This window comes from Beta vulgaris, chromosome 8 (assembly GCF_026745355.1).
Source record: "Beta vulgaris subsp. vulgaris cultivar EL10 chromosome 8, EL10.2, whole genome shotgun sequence".
Classification (NCBI taxonomy): domain Eukaryota; kingdom Viridiplantae; phylum Streptophyta; class Magnoliopsida; order Caryophyllales; family Amaranthaceae; genus Beta; species Beta vulgaris.
The window spans coordinates 19574662-19594653 of record NC_079209.1 but is presented as its reverse complement, the minus strand read 5'-3'; the positions used below and the strand labels follow the sequence as shown (position 1 = coordinate 19594653).

Here is a 19992-nt window from a genome sequence, read left to right as displayed (position 1 = left end):
TGGTGTAAAGTGTTCCACTCCTTGTCCCACGAGCTATGATCATAACTCCCTTGACAATCTTCTAAGAGCCACCATCAAACACAACCTTGTAACCCGATGTAGCAAGTTGGGCTACCGATATCAATCTTTTCTTCAACCTTGGTATAAACTTGACATTCTTCAACTCCAAAGAGCCACCATGATTGAATTTCACACTCACATCACCTTTCCCCATAACTTCCACTGCCTTGCCATCCGCAAGATAGACCTTTTCAAGTTTTCCGGATTTGAAATTCCGAAAGAACTCCTTGCATGGTTAGGAATGATGAGAAGAACCCGAATCCAATTCCCATGATCCCGAGCACCCAACCAACTCTTCCTGATCATCCATGCTTACCATCAAAGCATCAGAATCGTACTCCGAAATCAAGTTAGTTGATGCATCTTCTTCATCATCACTTTCTTGAACCTTCGTCTTCCCTTTCCCATTCACTTTCTTAGGACAATCTCTCTTTAAATGTCCTTCATTACCACACCCCCAACAAGTAACACTAGCCCTGCCTTTTGACTTACTCTGGTCCCCCCTTGACTCCGATTTTCCCTGAAAGTTCCTCCCTTTTCCCCTCCTTCTACCCTCTCCACTGTATTCTCGAGATGATTCTCCACTCTCCTTCTTACGAATGCTCTCACTTAAAATCAGATCACAGACAACATCATTAACCAATTTTTCTTTTCCAGAAGAATTACTATCAACAGTTACTACAGTTTCCCATGCAGTAGGTAAGGAGGACAACAAAATTAGGGCTTTCACTTCATCCTCAAAGACAATTTTAACCGAAGATAACTGACTTATTAAATTCATTAATATGTTCAACAGCAGAAATATCATTATTCATCTCTAAATCAAACAAACGATGCATCAGATATACCTTATTCATTGCCAAGGGCTTCTAATACATATCTGACAGGGGTTTGATTAATTCCGCCGTTGTTTTGATATCCTTGACATTAAACGCCACAGTCCGAGCCAATGTTAACTGCACCACCCCTAGTGCCTACCGATCGAGTACCTTCCACTTAGCCTCTTCAATGTCATCCGGCTTTGCAGACAAAGTTTAATACAAATTCTTTTGATATAAGATGACTTCTATTTGCATCTTCCAATATCCAAAATCTGCTCCATCAAACTTCTCAATTATGATCTTTGCATCCTCCATTGTTAATTATTCTAGATCTAGACAATAAACCAACCTAGCTCTGATCTTGATACCACTTGTAAGTTCTATTGACTATCAATCTAGGAATAATAGCAAACAATACTAGAACAACAAATAACAAAGCAGGAAAGAACACACAATAACTTTTACGTGGAAACCCAAGAACTAGGAGAAAAACCACGAATATGCACTAGGAACCGATGATTATTCAAGAAAGATTACAAAAGCGCTCAAGAACTCTGTCTATAGCTTTTTCTCTCTCTAATATGTGAATAATGATGAATCATACAATAAAAGGCATATTAGGGAACCTATTTATACCCCCCCCCCTCGAGAAAACGCGTTTTCGAAACGAAAACGACCTAAAACACACCCCGCCCTATCGGGCACTTAAATCCTTCGTCAGCGTTGACTCGGCCCCGACTGGGCGATTACTACCCGCGTCGTAATTCGCTAACCAGGCCTGATCGGGCGTGTAGGCCCGAAGCCATCGGCGAGGCTTCAACTCAGCTGTTGCCAGTTCTGCTGCAGGCCCGATCAGGCTCCCTTGCCCGACCCGATCGGGCAAGACCCCGTGGAGCCATATTTCGACAATTTCTTCTACGCAACCTCATCTCCACATCTCATACACCTCCATTGAGCTCCATATGATGCCATATACCCAACAATTGGAAAGTTCTTGTACCTAAATAATTTTTATCAACCTCTCTATAAAATGAAACCTACAAACATTAAAGAGGAAAAATGTAAGGTTCTAGATTGGCGGGAGCTAGGATTAATCTGAGTGCCATTAGGCAGAAGTGTTATCTTTAATATCAAGGATGTCAATCTATGACAGGTGTGAACAAAGCAAATCTATATTTTTACGTGAAGCCTACGATGATAAAATAATGTATATTCAATGCATTGTCTTTTTGATCAATAGATGATGGATGCTAGTTTTACTGTAGCATATATTAATGAATTTAATTCAATAATTAGCCAGTTGACTTGTTTAAGTATTACTTTTCATAATAATGTAATTTTGCTATCATTACCTCACATGGTAAACTATTGTCATTGCTATAATTAATGCCTTTCAAAAAGAAAATTTGAAACTTAATGATGTTGGTGACTTGATTCTGGGATAAAGTACTCGACGACGAAAAGAGAATGAGGAATCATATGAGGTAGCCAGTGTGGAGGGTGGTAGAGGAAGAGGAAAACAAAAGGGAAAAGGGAGTTCTTCTCGTGGTAGATCGAATTGGAGTAGGATAAGTAAGTCTAAAAAGTCTTTCAAAGTTGAGGAGGAGGGATATGTGATGATCAAGACTATGATTGGGGCTACTTGGAATCTCCATGATGTTAGGTTTATCCCAGGCTGAGTAGCTATAAAACTGTGTTCGGTGAGAGAAGATCCAAAATCTAAAACTGCCCGCTTGGTTAGCGATACTAGATGATGGTATTGGTAATGTTTTTATTAAGTGCAAATTTTTGAGCTATTCTCATGTCATCATCGATGAGAATACTACTTTAGCCCAAAATACCTATTTTCCCTAAAATTTCATTACCATCCACTACCACTTGGGAAGGTGGTATTGAGTGGTAATGCAAATTTATGAAGGAAAACACATGTTTTAACATGAAGTTTCATTACCATGGATGTTAACTTGGTAATATTTTCACAAATTTACGCCAAAAACATTATCATTACCACCATTTAGTACCATAACTAAACGGGACATAATGGTACAAGTCCATGACCTTGGCTAGAGAAAACAAGGTTGGGATGTTGTACACAATTGGAGGGTGTATCGTCATAGTAGATAAAACTACAATGGATTGGACTAAGTTATGACATACTAGACGTTGTCACATGAGTGAGAAAGGGATAAAGATCAGTTGACATTAGCATGTTGTTAGTTTAAGATCAGTTGACCTGTACTTTTGTGCGAGTTGATATTGTAGAAAGTTGGAAAAGGTTACTTTCAAGAAAGCCAAGAAACTGTTCAAGATTGAAAAGATAAAGTTGGTGCACACTGATTTTTTGGCTCCTTACCCATGTAAATCACTGGGAGGCTCACTTTATGTTGTTGCTTTCATTGACGACTTCGATGAGAAGTGTGTCTAATTCATCTAGAAGAAATCTAAGCTTCTACTACTTTTAGGAAATGGAAAGCTAACACTAAAGATCAAACTGAAAAAGAAGATTAAGTGCATAAAGTCTGAAAATGGACGTGAGTATGAGTTGGCAGCGTACAAGAAACTCTGTGAGGATAACTATAATTTCATTTTGTAGAGGACCACTCCAAGAAAACCTCAAAAAAATGGAGTTGCAAAGAGGATGAACAAGACACTACTAGAGAGGGCCATATTTATAAAAATACATGCAATGTTAAGTAAGATATTTCGGGCAGAGTCAGTTAGTATAACTAGAGGGCCATTATCCCTTTGTAGTTAAAGCTACCAGAACAAGTGTGGAGTGAAAATGAGTTAAATATATGTTTTATGAAACTTTTTTTTGGTTGTGTTGCTTATGTTCCAACTGAAAATCACGATAAGGTAGACTCTAAGGTTTGTGAAATGTTTCTTTATTTGAGGTGGTTCAGAAAAGAATGCTTGTCGGTTTTGGAACCGAACGGTAGCAAGATCTTGAGGTAGTGTGACGTGCTATTTTGTACAAGGATGTGTATGGTGGTAATACTAAAGTTGCAAGCCAATAGGAGCTGAGGAGGAGTCGTCTGTTGAATTGAGCATTTATAAAGAAGTTGTTCATACTAGTACGAATTGAACAACATGATGAGGAGGTTCTATATTGTTCTCAAGTCATCTTAAAGAGAGTTAAACTTCCTAGATCACGGTGCTTCAGATGGTGGTATTGTACCAAGAACCCTAGTTACAAGTTCTAATTCTTGTGGAGAATAGTTTCACAGGATGATATGAGAAAGTATACACGAGAGATGAAAACACCTATTGGATATTCACCTTTTATATATTATTTGTTAGAAACTGATGCAAGTAAACAATAATCGTATGCAGAAGCTATGAATTCGGCTAAATTATCTATTTATGAACTAGGTATGAAAGATCCGATGAAGTCCTTGGAAAACAATCAGATATGGGATTTGTTTGCATTGCATTCAGATATAAGAGACCTTAGCATCGAGTGGTTCTTTAGATTGAATAAGAATCCTGATGGGAATATAAGCTACAAGGTTAGGTTGGTAGTGAAGGAGAGTATTGGCCATAATGATATATGTGCTCTAGTTATGAAGCTTACTACTCACCGCATTTTTACTGCTTGTATATTTGTTTATGAAATAGATGGATTTAAAGACTGTGTTCTTACATGGTGATCTAGAGGAGGAGATCTACATAAAGCTAATATATGGCTTTAAATTTCCCGCAAATGAAACTTGATGTGCAAATTGAAGAGAAGCCTTTATGGATAGGAGCAACTTCTACAAGTGGTACATAAAATTTGACATGCTCATTTATGTGGAGCAGCGAGTTCGTGAGAGCTAATAATAATCAATGTTGCTATTTTCAAAGGTATGAAAATGACTATATTTACTTAATTTTGTATGTGGATTATGTATTTATTCGCAATTATGGAGGGTTTTAATGGTGCTAAGGAGAAATTATTGAAGAAGTTTGAGATATCGATGATTTGAAACTCTCATGTGTGTGGAGCAGCGGGTCGTTAATGTATGTTATGCTTTGTACATGCCTTGCCATTGGTTTTGCAATGGGAGTTCTGAGTAGGTTTGTTCGAACACAACAAGAATATCACTCATTTCCGTCCGCCAAAATCAGACGCTAAAAACGCGGGATCGGACGCTAAAGCGATTAGCGTCCGCAGACGGACGCTAAAGGGCTGACGCAAAACTCCTGGTCGCATAGCGTCTGTTGAGCGGACGCTAAATAATTAGCGTCTGAATTTGGCAATTAGCGTCCGATTCTGTCAGACGGTAATTACCGTCTGACTATAACGGACGGTAATTACCGTCCGCCTAATCAGACGGTAATTACCGTCCGTTTCAGTCAGACGGTAATTACCGTCCGCTATAACTAGACGGTAAAACCTATGAGACAGACGCAACTCTCTGTCCTTTCTACTGCAATTTTCAAAATTCAAAAAGTGTATACAGGTACAACTTTATTACTTTTACCACTTATTGATTGTACATACAGCTGTACTCCATGTTACTTTTATTCAGTTTTCTTTATTTTTTATATACAACTTTATTATTTTAATTTTATTCATTATAGCTTTCAATTATTGTTCCAAGTAAAAAAAAAAAAATCTTTTTCTTCATTCACACAATAATAAAGTAATGAAAATGAGGATTTTATTAAAAAAAGATAATTACAATCTAATACTAAAATAATATACTATAATTACATCCTAATTAAAATCTAATACATAATACATCTAATACCTAATACTAGAAAAATTTAGAACAAAATTCTAACAAGTTTCATAAACTCAGATCTGGAAAAATATTGAACCACCATGCCGAACAACCGCGCCGAGCTTAATGAACATTACAATCTGGATAAACATTGAACCACCATACCAAACAACCGCACCGAGCCACTGAACCACCGTACTGAGCCACCCCGTGAGTTACCGCACCGAGCCACCGCCGCAATCTACACCTTTATCTACCAAAAAAATCCAAAAACCCGCAAGAAATTATAAAAAACCCGCAAGAAATTATAAAAAAATCCAAAAACCCGCAAGAAATTATAAAAAAATCCAAAAACCCGCAAGAATAATAATTTTCGAACAATAATTCAGAAAATGAAACATTATAAAAAATTAAATTGATTATCCAAAACCCGTAAGAAATTTAATTAAATTGATTACCCCAAATCAACCCCAAAAAATTCAAAAAAACCCCAAGAACTTAACCCTGAAAACCCCATGATTAACCCAAAAAACCACCAAGAAAACCCCTGAAAATATAACCCCCAAGACAAACCCACCAACCGAAACCCAAACCCATACCACGAGACCAAACACTCGAACCACGAAACCTACCAACCGAAACCCAGATCTGTTAATCCACCCACCGAAAACACAAAAAAAAAAAACTCACCTGATGATCTCATGGCGGCCGGTGAGGACTAAATTAGAGAGGAGAGAGAAGAGAGAAACATGAGAGAAGAGGGAAACGCGTGAGAGGAGAGAGGAGAGGGAAACGTGGGAGAGGAGAGAGGAGAGAGGAGAGAGGAGAGAGGAGAGAGGAGAGAGGAGAGAGGAGAGAGAAGAGGCTATGAACTGATGAGAGAGAGACGGAGTAATAAGAAATAAAAAGAGAGAACCAAAGGATAAGTGAGGTGGGTCGTGACTTTTTTGTACGACCATTGAATATCGTCCGCCAGGTAAGAGGGTAAACTTGTAAAACGGACGGTAATTGGCGTCCGCACAACTTGGCGGACGGTAATTAAATGGAAACGGACGGTAATTAGCGACGGAATAAAAGTGGACGGTAAATTCAAAATTACAGTCTGTTTTATACGCGGACGGTAAAATCGGACGGTAATTACGCGGATTCTTGTTGTGGAATCTAGAAATGAAATATTAGAAAGTTGTGGAATGGTTACTTCGATATCTAAGGAGTACTTCGATTAGGGGACTTTTTTTTTCTCAAAGAATGACGGAGTGAAGGGGGAATAGTTCATTGATGCCGATGTCAATAAAGATATCGATTCAAACAAAAGCACTTCGGGGTACGTCTCTACTGTTTGGGGTATTTTAGTTATTAGTTGGATGTCTAAGTTGTAGAAGTGTAGCTTTATGTCTACGAAAAAATCTGAGTACGTGGCTTTATCTAAGGCTAGAAACGAGATGGAGTGGCTAATCTGGTTCTTTGATGAGATTGGGAGATGGCAAAAATAACTCGTTCATTCATAGTGATAATAGTTAATGTGTTGTGCATTTAGCTAAGTATCCTATATAGTATCATTTGTAAAGTTTTATGCCTTTAGAAAACTCGTCATGTGCTGTTTTCAAGGCCCGCCCTATCGGGCGTCCGTCGCAAACTACGACCGAGTGGACGTCGCCCGATCGGGCCCGAGTCGTTAGCAGTTTTGGAAAAATCGACAGCCCGATTGGGTGGATGTTGTCCGACCCAATCGGGTATCCTAGCGGCTACGCGTTTTCGATATTTCGTTTCTTTTGAGTTATCTTTTAGGGTTTGTACGGGGTTCCTTATGTTATAAAAGGGCTTCCTAGTGTTCATTATTATTAATACAACTTATGGAAAACTTTTAGGCTCTAGAATTTAGGACTCCTTGTATTATTCTCTCTGATTTTCTCTATTATAGTGAAGAAGCTCTAATCCCCCACCTGTGGATGTAGGTCAAATTTGACTGAACCACGTAAATCCTTGTGTTCTTTGTTTGTTCATCTTAATTGTTTTTTCACCTTTATTATTTAATTGATTTTCTGTTCCGCATTAATCAAACTACAACACCCTGTTTCCTGACATCAGGACCAATCACATTCAATGGCGCTTTTGCTACATTTTTAGTTTGGTTGAAGAGAGTGTGTTGGGTTCTAGGAATCTAGTGGATTGTTCGTGTAGAACTTAGTTTGCCTCTGGTAATTGTCGAAGGAGGTGGTGCATTAGAAATCGTAAATATTATGTGATAGTGATGGTCTTTATATATTATTAGGGTTTCATCACTTATGCTGATCTTCAAGTGAGACATTGTTTGATATTGGAGGTGTGGAGATGGTACATTGGAGACTAACGACGAAGGAAACGTGGACATTTAGCGTTGAGCAATTGCTATAAGTTAGGGGCAACTCCAAGCGTGAGTATCGATGATAAGCATGAGCACTGACGAGCAACGAGCAACGAGGAAGCTAAGCCAAGGGAACATCTACGCGTGAAGAAAAGCAAGATTAGTTAGGCGCTGGAGCAGGCTACTTGGAGCCCACGCGAGCAGTGGCTTTACTAGGGAAGGCTTCAAAGTCTAATATGTGGTCCAAGCATCGACAATGGTATTCATCCCGGGGGGCTTTGTGGTTAGGCCCGGGTGCGTTGCATTCGTTGCTTGGGCAGGTTTCATTACTTGTTGAGCTACTTTCTACGTTTGGAGGATGTGCTTGGACGGGTAATGTCTAATGTGCTAGCCCAAAGGGTGATCCTTTTCCAGTAATTTTCTTTTCGGTCAGTTTATTTTATCCCTTGACATAAGTATGTTTTGGGACCTTTTTCCATAGTAGAAAATGAGAGAGAGAGAGAGAAAGAAAGCTTTATTAGAGATCTTTAATAGCTTGTTGTATCACCATTGCATCTTGAACATCTTTGATTTCTAGCTAGTTTGTGGTTTCTGATTCTTATCCCTTTCTTAGTGTTTCTACGTAAAATTTCTTTGTGTCTTTTATTATGTTTCCCTACTTACACGTTGTTCTTATTATTTTAGGTCACTTAGATTGGGTGTCAATAGAAATTATTATAGTCTAATACTCTCTTAGTATTTCAATCGTTGAATATGTGTCTTCCAATTGTCAAACTGTGAAGAATCTGAGATATTACAGATTCTTAGAGTTAATCATCAGAGAGAGAGAGAGAATTTAGGAGAGAAATCTCATTGTATTATCTCCTGTAGACTTCCTTACAATCAGTTTATATACAAGTTTACAGGTTAGCTTGTAAGAGAAGCTATGTAACAGAATGTACAACTAACTCTAACAAACTTAACAAACTGAAAAACACGTGGCATATATAAATATCTAAGCTGAGGTGGTGGTGATGATATCAGCTTCTTTACACCCCCCCTTCAAGCTGGACATGGGAGAGTAGGAACCAAGACCAAGCTTGAGAGATAGAAAGTGATGTTGATCAGTGCCAAGAGGCTTAGTCATTATATCAGCTAGTTGTAAGGAAGATTTGACATGAAGAAGATTGAGAAAACCATCCATGTAATGATCTCTAACATAATGACAATCAACCTTCAAATGTTTGGTGCGTTCATGAAAGATTGGATTTTCAGCAATGTGTTGAGCTGCTGTGTTATCACAAAACAAAGTAATAGGCTTAGGAACAGTAACTTGAAGATCTTGCAGTAATGCATCAATCCAAACAACTTCACTTGTTGTATGACTCATGCTGCGATATTCTGCCTCAGTAGAACTCTTGGAAACTGTCTATTGCTTCTTGGTCTTCCAAGAAATGAGAGAAGAGCCCAAGAAGACACAATAGCCAGTGAGAGAACGAGCAGAAAAAGGACAATTGCCCCAGTCTGCATCACTATAAGCAGTGAGAGTAGAGTGATTGTTAGAAGAGTAAAAAAGGCCAAAATTAATAGTGCCCTTTAGATATCTTATAACATGTATTGCAGCAGAGAGATGAGGAGATCTTGGATCACTTAGAAATTGACTAAGCTGTTGCACCACATATGAAATATCTGGCCTAGTCATATTAAGATATAGAAGCTTGCCCACAAGTCTTCTGTAAGTTTCAGGATCTGAAATTCTGTCACCATCTTCTGGATTTAATTTTGTACCTTTAGGGAGAGGAAAACTCACTGTTTTGCAATCATCCATGTGAGTATCATGAAGTAAATCCAAGATATATTTCCTCTGATTGAGAGAAATACCATCTGCAGTTCTGAGAACTTCAATGCCAAGGAAATAAGTGAAATCACCTAGATCCTTAATAGTAAAAGCCTGGTGTAGAGCATCCTTTAAGGAAGTAATGAGAGTGAGATTGGAGCCAGCAATAAGAAGATCATCCACATAGGCAACAAGAACTGTAAAATCAGATCCATGTGTGTGAGTAAACATGGAATAGTCTTGCTTAGATTGGATGAAGCCATAAGAGAGAAGAAATTTTGTCAACTCAAAATTCCATTGTCTGGCAGCTTGTCTCAGACCATATAAAGATCTCTTCAGTTTGCAAACAAGACCAGGTGAGGCTTTAAAATAACCAGGAGGAGGCTGCATATATAATTCTTCATCCACATAACCATGCAAAAATGCATTGTTAATATCAACTTGGTGCAAAAACCAGCCATTAAGAGCAGCAAGAGCTATAAGAACTCTCACGGTAGTAAATTTAGCAACAGGGCTAAAAGTGTGTTTAAAATCTTTCCCATGTATCTGCTTATCTCCTCGAGCTACTAACCGAGCTTTAAGTCTTTCAACAGACCCATCAGGTCTAAATTTGGTTTTAAAAACCCATTTACAGCCTATAGTTGTTTTACCTGGAGGAAGAGAAGTTAATGCCCAGGTTTGATTTTGTTCAAGAGCATCAATCTCTTTGTCCATAGCTAGAATCCAACCAGGGTCATTCTTGGCTTGATTATAATGTGATGGTTCAGGAAAAGAGAGAACATTATGAAGGCTAGCAAGAGAATGAGAAGGTAAATGAGAAAGAGAAGGTTCATGGAAAACAGAAAAAGAAGTAGAGTGAAGGGAAGTAGGTAGTATGTAATCTTGATATTTGGAAGGTAAAGCAGGAGTTCTCAAAGATCTTATAGGAACAATAGCAGAAGTAGGAGATGAATTATAAGAAGGAGTAGTGGAAGAAGATGAAATAGGATTAGTAGGGGCAGAAGAAGTATCACTAGATGGTGTAGAACCAGAAATATGAGGTTCTGTAGAAGAAGAAGTATAATCAGGAGAAGAAGGTATATTTGGAGTGAAAAAGGGAGGAATAGAAGTAGTAGAATCAATTTCAAGAGTAATAGAAGGATGTAAAGGGTCAGGAAGAGAAGCAGTAGAAGTAGAAGTGTGTTTGTAAGGAAATGTAGATTCTACAAAGATGACATCTCTACTGAGAAGGACTTTTTGAGTGTCCAAATCATAGAGTTTATAGCCTTTTTTAGCATAAGGATAACCCAAGAGAACACATCTCTTAGCACGAGGTTGGAATTTATCAGGGGACTTGTGAGAAGGGTAACACAAACAACCAATAACTCGTAGATCAGAGTAATCTGGAGGTTTATTGAGCAATAATTCATAAGGTGTCTTCCAGTGTAAGACTGAACTAGGCAACAAAATGATCAAGTATGTAGCAGACAACAGACAATCTCCCCAGAAAGTCAGGAAGACCAGCATGGATTTTTAAAGCTCTAGCCACTTCAAGTAAATGTCTATGTTTGCGCTCTACTCTGCCATTTTGCTGAGGAACACCAGGGAGACTTTTCTGATGTATGATGCTCTTGGAAGCAAACAAGGAAGCACATTGACTAGTAACAATTTCACTACCATTATCACTTCGAATAGTTTTAACTTTGGTTGTGAATTGAGTCTCAACATAAGCCAAGAAAGCAGTAATAATAGCAGCCACTTGATCTTTAGTATGAAGCAAATGAGTCCAAGTTGTCCTAGAATAATCATCTAGGATAGTGAGGAAGTATTGAGCACCAGATAAGGAAACAGTGCTATATTTACCCCATAGATCAACATGAATGAGCTCAAAAAATAGCAGCAGCTCTAGAAGTAGATTTATTGAAAGGAAACTTATGATGTTTTGCAAAAATGCAAGGTTCACAATGAGGAGCATCCTCAGGTATATCAACAGAAACACAAAGATGTTTCATCTTACTAGGAGAAATGTGACCAAGCCTAGCATGTAATAAGGAATAAGAAACATCCTTATTCAACTGTACATTATTAGAAACATGTTTAAAAGCATGAGAATCTGAATTAACAGAACCAGCAAGATGTGGCTCACTGAATTTGTATAATCCAGCTTCTCTCTTCCCAATAGCCCTTACTTTATTAGTTGTAAGGTCCTGAAAAGAACAAGAAGTAGACTGAAAATGAGCATTCAACTTGTACTGATCAAGCAATCTGCCTACAGAGAGCAAATTGTGATTGAAGTCTGGAACATATAGAACATTTTGAAGCATAATATCTGAAGTAAGCTGCACTGTTCCAACTTGAGATATATATTTAGCACTGCCATCAGGTAATCCAACTTTTATAGGAGATTTAAGACTGTGTAGAGAAGTGAATAAAGCTAGATTTGAAGCCATATGATCACTGGCACCAGTGTCAATGATCCATGATTGAGAATCAAAAATCTTATGCAAGGAAGTAGCATTAAAAGCAGAAATCATACCAGCAAAATTCACTTGAGAATTAGTATTCTGTTGCATCATCTTCATAACTCCTTGGAAAACAGCCTCTATCATTTCTTGATTGACAGAAGAAGAAGAAGATGACTGAGGTAAAACAGAATCAGGAACACAATCAAGAGGAGAGCTGCCAACAATTTCAGATGCTTCAACATTTGCAATCATTTTTGAAGGATGCTGTTGATTCTTCTTCTTAAGAGCAACAAACCACTCAGGTTCACCATGAATCTGGAAGCATTGATCTCTAGTGTGGCCTTTGAGCTTACAATAGTCACAAAACTTATCTGATTTATCAGATCTGAGCCTCTTAAAATCTCTTTTCTGAGTACCATAAGAAGAAGATGAAGGTTTGAAATAAGGCTGTTTAGTACTCATTAAAGCACTGAATTCAGTTTTGTCTTGAGAAATAGAATTTTGGCGTTCAACTTGTTGTAAGATGTGATAAGCTTTAAGAACACCAGGAAGAGGATCCATACTTAATATGTTCAATTTTGTTTGATTATACTTTCGATGTAAACCAGCAAGAAACTAAATAAGTTTCTTGAGTTGATCAGCTTCAAGAAATCGTTTAAGCAAATTGCAAGAACAAGATTGCATAGCACCACAAATACATGAAGGAATTTCATCAAATGCTTGAATCTCATCCCATATTTTCTTCAATTTTGCATAATAAGCAGCAATTGACAAAGAGCCTTGTTCAACAGATGAAAGACTTTTGTAAAGATCAAATAGAAGAGGAGCATTAGATCTTCCATACCTTTCTTTGATTTCCTCCCAAAGATTGTGAGCAGTAGCAGCAAATGCAAAACTCTCACTAAGTATAGGCTCCATGGATCGCAAAAGCCAAGAAGTGACCAAATAGTCATTTCGAATCCATTTTTGACAGTCTTCAGAAGTTGCAGCAGGTTTCTTGAGTGTTCCATCAATGAAACACTTCTTATTTTTAGCTCCAAGAGCTAAAATTACAGCTCTACTCCAATTTACGTAATTATCTCCATTGAAGAGTTGTATTCCAAGATTTTGTGTACTACTATCTCCATTTGAAATGAAGTATGGATCGTTACAATTCACAGCATTATTTGCTGGAATATTGTTCACAGAAGCAGATATATTTTCAGAAGTCATTTGAGAGAAAATTATAGAAGAATTCAAAGAAGAGAAAGAAATTATCAGAAATTAGATCAAGATTGCAAACAAATTGCAATATTTTTCCAGGAATCAAGCACAAAGCTCTGATACCATGTGAAGAATCTGAGATATTACAGATTCTTAGAGTTAATCATCAGAGAGAGAGAGAGAATTTAGGAGAGAAAGCTCATTGTATTATCTCCTGTAGACTTCCTTACAATCAGTTTATATACAAGTTTACAGTTTAGCTTGTAAGAGAAGCTATGTAACAGAATGTACAACTAACTCTAACAAACTTAACAAACTGAAAAACACGTGGCATATATAAATATCTAAGCTGAGGTGGTGGTGATGATATCAGCTTCTTTACACAAACAAATTTTAATTTGCAAAACAGTACATATAATTTAATGATTTGGACAAAGAAAATATATAGTAAACATAGATAATAAAGGACCTTCCCAACATTATACTGAGCTATCATTTCATCCATAGTACCATTTTAAATGGTTTTAGTTTTCTTTTTTTGTTCATAAGTTACAAAGAGTAGTGATGAACATATATTAAATGCTTTTTTGTTTTGATATCATTAATCACAGACATAACGAACTAAAGAAAAACTTTATCTCCATTATATTGTTCATTTTGAAATTATATTATCAATATAAATTAAGAAAAATATATTGGTTCAATACTCCAATAACTATTGTGTAGGGTGTTGATTATACAATATTGACAATCTTATTGAAATAATAGTAGGACTAATATATGAATTTTTTAAGTTGAGCTCTAGTTAACAGTAACATTTTTACCAATAACGATTTATATATTATTTGGCTAACACGTTGATTTTTTCTTGCTAATAAAGGTGTTAAGCATGCAATCACGCGTATTTGTTGTCCTCCACTCTTCAATAACTTTGGCTCATCATTTATTCAAAGAAGCCAAGAATATGGGGCTCATGGGAAGAGAGACAGCATGGATAATTTCAGACTCCATTGGAAACATTCTTGACACTCTCAACTCTTCTACAATATCACACATGGAAGGATTCTTGGGGATTAGAACCTATTATGATGAATACAATCAAAATTTTACGAATTTCAATCGCAAGTTCATATCAAAGTTCGTACTACAATATCCAGATGATGCGAGTATTCACCCTGGAATTCATGCTTTAATAGCATATGATACTATGGCAACCATTGGAAACACCTTTGAGAGGTTAGAATCACCGTTGTGAGTTTTACACAAATAAAATCTGGTCCCCACTTTTTTAAAAGAAACTTTCTTTACATAAGTTTTGTTTACTTCTCTATATTGAGTTGTAAAATTCTTAACTTTATCTTGTGGTGTTACAGTTATAGGGTAAACCATCTGGGAAAGAAGACAATTTCAACAAACAAATTGTGGCATGAAATGTCATTGACTAAATTTACAGGATTGAGCGGCCAAATTTCTATACAAAATGGAAGACTTGAAAAAGATGGTACGGTTTATAGAATTGTAAATGTGGTGGGTAATAAGTATAAGGAGCTGGAATTTTGGACCCCTGAAAATGGATTTTTTATGAAATTTAGTAATGGAAAAAATGGTGAAAATAGCAGTGGGGATCTGAATAAAAAGCTAAATGGGATGGTAAATTGGCCAGGAGATATTAAGCATATTCCAAAAGGTTGGACAATGCCAAGTACTGCAAAGCCCCTAAAGATTGGACTTCCTGGTATACCACCTTTTCAAAAGTTTGTTGTTCACTATAAAGGGGATAAAAATAAGACTATTTACACTGGCTTCAGCATTGACGTTTTCCTCGAGGCAGTCAAGATCGTCGAAGAAAACTATGGTCTTCCTTATGAGTTTGAGCTATATAATGGCACCTACGATGAGCTAGTTGATCGTGTCATTGATAAGGTATCTACTCTATAATTTATTTGCTAGTAACAAACTGTGCAAACCTTCATTGTGCTTTTGCTATAGTCGGATGTGCTAACATCTACGAGGGTGCAGCTATGAGTTCGAACCTAGGAAACACATATATTTGTACATCCTCCTACATGGTGTGGGGGGAAAGATCGAGGCACGGAGTAGACAATCGTAGCATATTTATCGGAGATAAATGGCCGAGATTAAGATGACACAAACAGAATAGTTTAGAAAATTCCCGGCCTTGTTATTTTCCTGCAGAGTGCACAACATGTCCATTTCTATTTTAAATTCTAATTTTGTTTAGTGATTTATAAATTTATAAATTACTTCATTTGCTTATAGGTAATTCATAAATCTTAGAAAAAAATTGACCTATAAAATTAATTTGTTTTCAATGAATAGACATAAATTAGTTTAAATCGACCTAAATCACATGCCAAGCTTATGTTGTCATCATTTTAGCTTGGTTAAGTACATGTTACCGCAGGTTATAAAATTAGCCCTATTTTATACTCGATTGATGAGGCCCTATTTGTTATGTTTGAAAATAATTATTTATATACTTAGGATACATTTTTTGAATACTATGATAAATCTATTCTCCAAAAAAAAAAAGAATCATATTTCCTTATTATAACAAAAAGTTTAGTATGAATTGATACGAATATTATGAGTAGGCTAATTTTACAAGTGAATAAAAACGAAAGAATAAAATTTTTGATTTTTTCAAAAAGGGGTCATTGAAGAGTCCCACATGACAAGAAATAAGAAAAATAGTAATGGCAAAAGAGTATGTGATCGTTTGTATCACAATCCACATGGTTGAATGCGTAGGCTTTCCATTCCTACAAATACATTTATTTACTTTTTAAAAAATGAATATTATAATTTGAAAATCATTATTATAATGTCCTACTTACTTTATATTCTGGTTTTTTTTTGGGATGTGTTATCCCAATTAACTCTTTTTCTTGTTTACATGACTCTTTATGTACTTATTTAATCAATAGTATGTACTTTTGTCTTACATTTTATCTCCTCGTAATCTGTGTGTCTAATTGAAATGCGTCAACTAAAATGTAAAGAAGGAAATATTTTTTATATTTGACAATCATATATGAATTATCATATATTATATTACTCTCTAATGGTTTTTTCGTGATCACAGACCTACGATGCTGTGGTAGGTGATGTAACAATACTGGCTAATAGATCAAAGTTTGTAGACTTCACACAACCATATACAAAACCAGGATTAGTGATGATAGTGCCTCTTAAACCTATGGAGTCTAACAAGGCTCGTATGTTGATGAAGCCTTTCAGTTGGCAGTTATGGTTGTTTCTTCTTGGCACCTTACTCTATATTGTGTTTGTTGTTGGCTTGATTGAGAGTCGAAATACAAATAATTCTGAATTTGAAGGTCGATGGACTAATCGGATCAGTGTTGCCCTTTGGTTCACCTTGAGCTCCATTTTCTTTGCCCATAGTAAGTATTTATACCTTCAATCTTTTTCAAATCGTTCCAAGTACTGTTCAGCATGGGATATTCTCACATACGAATACTTAAAACGATTATATACAAGTGTCAACTTAATAATATATACCTTTTAGAAAACTTTTGTTACATGTATTATTCCATTCTTGATAAAGTTATCATTATATAATGTGGTAATCCTACTTAATGCTCTAAAAATATAACTACTTTTGTAGAGGAGAACATTCGGAGCAATTTGACGCGCATGACTTTAGCAGCCTGGTTTTTCGTGATATTTGTATTGATATCAAGTTATACGGCGAGTTTAACCTCAATCCTCACGGTTCCTTTACTAGAGCCTAACAAGGTTAAAGATGTGGAGTGGCTCAGACAAACCAACTCCTCAATAGGTTGTGATGGGGGGTCCGTGTTGGATCACTTAGTAGATACGCTTAATTTCAACCCGGAAAACATCATGAATATTGATAATCAATATGATTATGAAGTGTTATTTAACAATGGTAGCATTGTGGCTGTGTTCCTCGAGCGTCCGTACCAGAAATTTCTTGTCAACGAGCGCTGCAAAAGCTTCAGCCGTACCAAAGAGACATTTACATTTGGAGGACAAGGTTTTGTAAGTTTTCTGCTCCTTTTATCTAGAAATAATTTATCGTGTTTTTAACATAACTACTTATAGTAAATATCTAGAATCAACTGCTAATAATCTACCATTTCCTCCATTTATATTTGTTCTTCCTATTTAGAAACTTTTTGAGAGAGATGAAAATGTCAAAGCAGGAAGAACAAATAGGAATGGATAGGAGTATTCACCTAAACATTCAATTCAGAGTAGGTTCATATGTTACTTGCATATATATTATTTTATATGTGACTATATTTTTTTCAAAATATCCAAACTAATATACTTAACTATATAAATTCTAGATGTTATCTATAGCCTAGTTAGTAAAAGCTTTTAGGATCCAAAACCTAAAATCGAATCCTGTCCACATCATTGCATTTCGTCGCATATTCATTTATAGTACAATTTTATAGTACAAGAGGTGAGTTGTCTTAGCGAATAAGAGAGCTTCTTACAATTTTATAGCCAATCACAACAATGCTGATGTGTACAGAGAATCTAACAACCTCTAACAACTTCTAACAAACTACCTAATAGAAATGTTGAGCTGACCTAAGTTGGTAGATGAAGTTGTCGAGCTGCTGACTGCGGATGTTGCTGGTTGTAGCTTGACTTGCTTAGTTGACTTCGCTATTTTTTTCCTGTGTTCACTAACTTATTAATTTAATAGGAGGAAATTTCTACAAAAAACATACAAATTGGTAGGAGGAAATTTCTACAAAAAACATACAAATCGATCGGATAATAAGAATGTACTACGTACCTCTTTTGTCTTCTCATTATTTTTGTGTGGGTATATTTTGGTGTAAATAGTGTTTATTTATATAGCCCTAAGAACTACAGATAGCAAAACCATAGGATGAATATAACTCTGTATAAATTTCAAAATCTATATTAATGTAACTAGTTTTTGGCCTTAACTTATTTGAACATGCACACAGGTTTTTCCAAAAGGCTCTCCACTAGGACGAGACATATCGAATGCCATTCTTCAATTGTCCGAGAAAGGAGTGCTAAAAGAATTGGAGGACAAATGGTTTCCTACGTCCCCAGAATGTTTAACTTCCTTGAATAATCAATGTGTTGAGAGATTAAATCCACGAGATTTCTCAGAACTTTTTATTTTATATGCATGTCTTTCTGGCTTGTGTCTCTTCTTATGCCTAGTCCGTTATATTAAGAGATATCAAGACAATGCAATTACACTTGTTGTTAGGAATTTCAATAGCTGGATGATTATGTTTGCACAATATAATGGTCGTGAAAAGAATCGAAATTCTCAGATTAGTCAGATATCCCTTGTCCCTTGTTGTATTTACAAATGCAGCACAACCAGATGATTGGATAGTGAGAAGCTCGGAACCATCCATCCATCCTATCACTACAAAGTAAAAGTTTGTTATATAAGTGTATGAATACCATATAATTTGTTTTGAAAAATTTGTCAGAGCCGTTGCTTGATCTGAAAGATAATAAGTTATATCCGTCTCATACTATATTTATTGTTTGTGTAACTCTTATACTCCATGTTTAGTTATGAATCCCTTCATCTTGCTTTTTTGAACTCATAAGCACCGTTGGGGTTGGAAAGAATGTAATATGTTGATCAATGTATTGCTATGCCAAGATCTTATTGCCAAATGTACAAGGAGCAACATATGTGTGATGCTACATGCTGGAAATAGGCATACAAACTGATAAACTTCATAGAGTTCCATCCTAAAACCAATCTCTATTCTATATGGAAACTATAGGGTGACACCAAAATAATGAAAGCCCCATTTTACCCTCAATAAATTAATAAAATTACACCTAATCACTACTCCCACTAAACAAAATTGCCACTACAAGCAGTTCACTAATACAGTAACCGAAATATAGAAACAAAAAACCACACGATAGTCTTTTTTTCTCCATTTTCTTCCTCTTCCAAAATCTCCAATCCTTCGAGATACTCTGTTCTCTGTTCATCTTCTTCCATTGCATCAGCACAATTTAATCGGAAAATCAACATTAGGTAATTATAAAGCATAACTAAAAAAAATTTCCCCATATTCTTTGTACAACTGTAATGTCTAATTATTTTTTCTGGTGATTTCAATTATGGAGCCAAGATTAAGTGACCCACACCATGAAGAGCAGCAAGCAAATTAAGTGAGTTGCAGTTTCACTCAAGAGAGAAAAAAAAAAGTTATGTTATTACGATAAACCAAAATCACAATAAACCAATGTTACAGTACTTAAGTTTCAAAACTTAAACTTAAACTTCAATTAAATTTGCATCATAACATTCTTAATTAGTGAAGTAAATTTTTTTAAATTAGCGTGATTCATTTATATGCGTTTATATCCATATAATCATTAAACTAGACATTATAAGAAAGTTCTTCTACCCTATTATTGCATCATGAAACTTCTTCCCTTTGATTATTATAAATTTATCTTTTTCATAAAAAATAATGTTAAATGTAGAACTATATGGGGAATTTAAATTCATCCGATTGAATTTCTAAACAAGAAAAAAAAACCAATTTCCAAC

General features: G+C 36.0%; 1 protein-coding gene across 3 annotated transcripts in view; it reads left to right on the top strand.

The window, feature by feature from the left end:
• Positions 1 to 18949, top strand: part of LOC104901303 (glutamate receptor 2.7) — a 32821-nt gene extending 13872 nt beyond the window's left edge. For 2 of the 3 annotated variants that reach the window (XM_010688857.4, XM_048634335.1), the window contains exons 3-7: positions 14278 to 14633; positions 14771 to 15320; positions 16504 to 16822; positions 17047 to 17444; positions 18395 to 18949. In XM_010688857.4, coding sequence (XP_010687159.1) covers positions 14278 to 14633; positions 14771 to 15320; positions 16504 to 16822; positions 17047 to 17444; positions 18395 to 18793 — 2022 coding nt within the window. In that variant the 3' untranslated portion in view covers positions 18794 to 18949. The remainder of the gene's footprint in view (positions 1 to 14277; positions 14634 to 14770; positions 15321 to 16503; positions 16823 to 17046; positions 17445 to 18394) is intronic. The other variant, XM_010688858.4, reaches the window with a different exon arrangement.
• The last annotated feature ends 1043 nt before the right edge of the window (positions 18950 to 19992 follow it).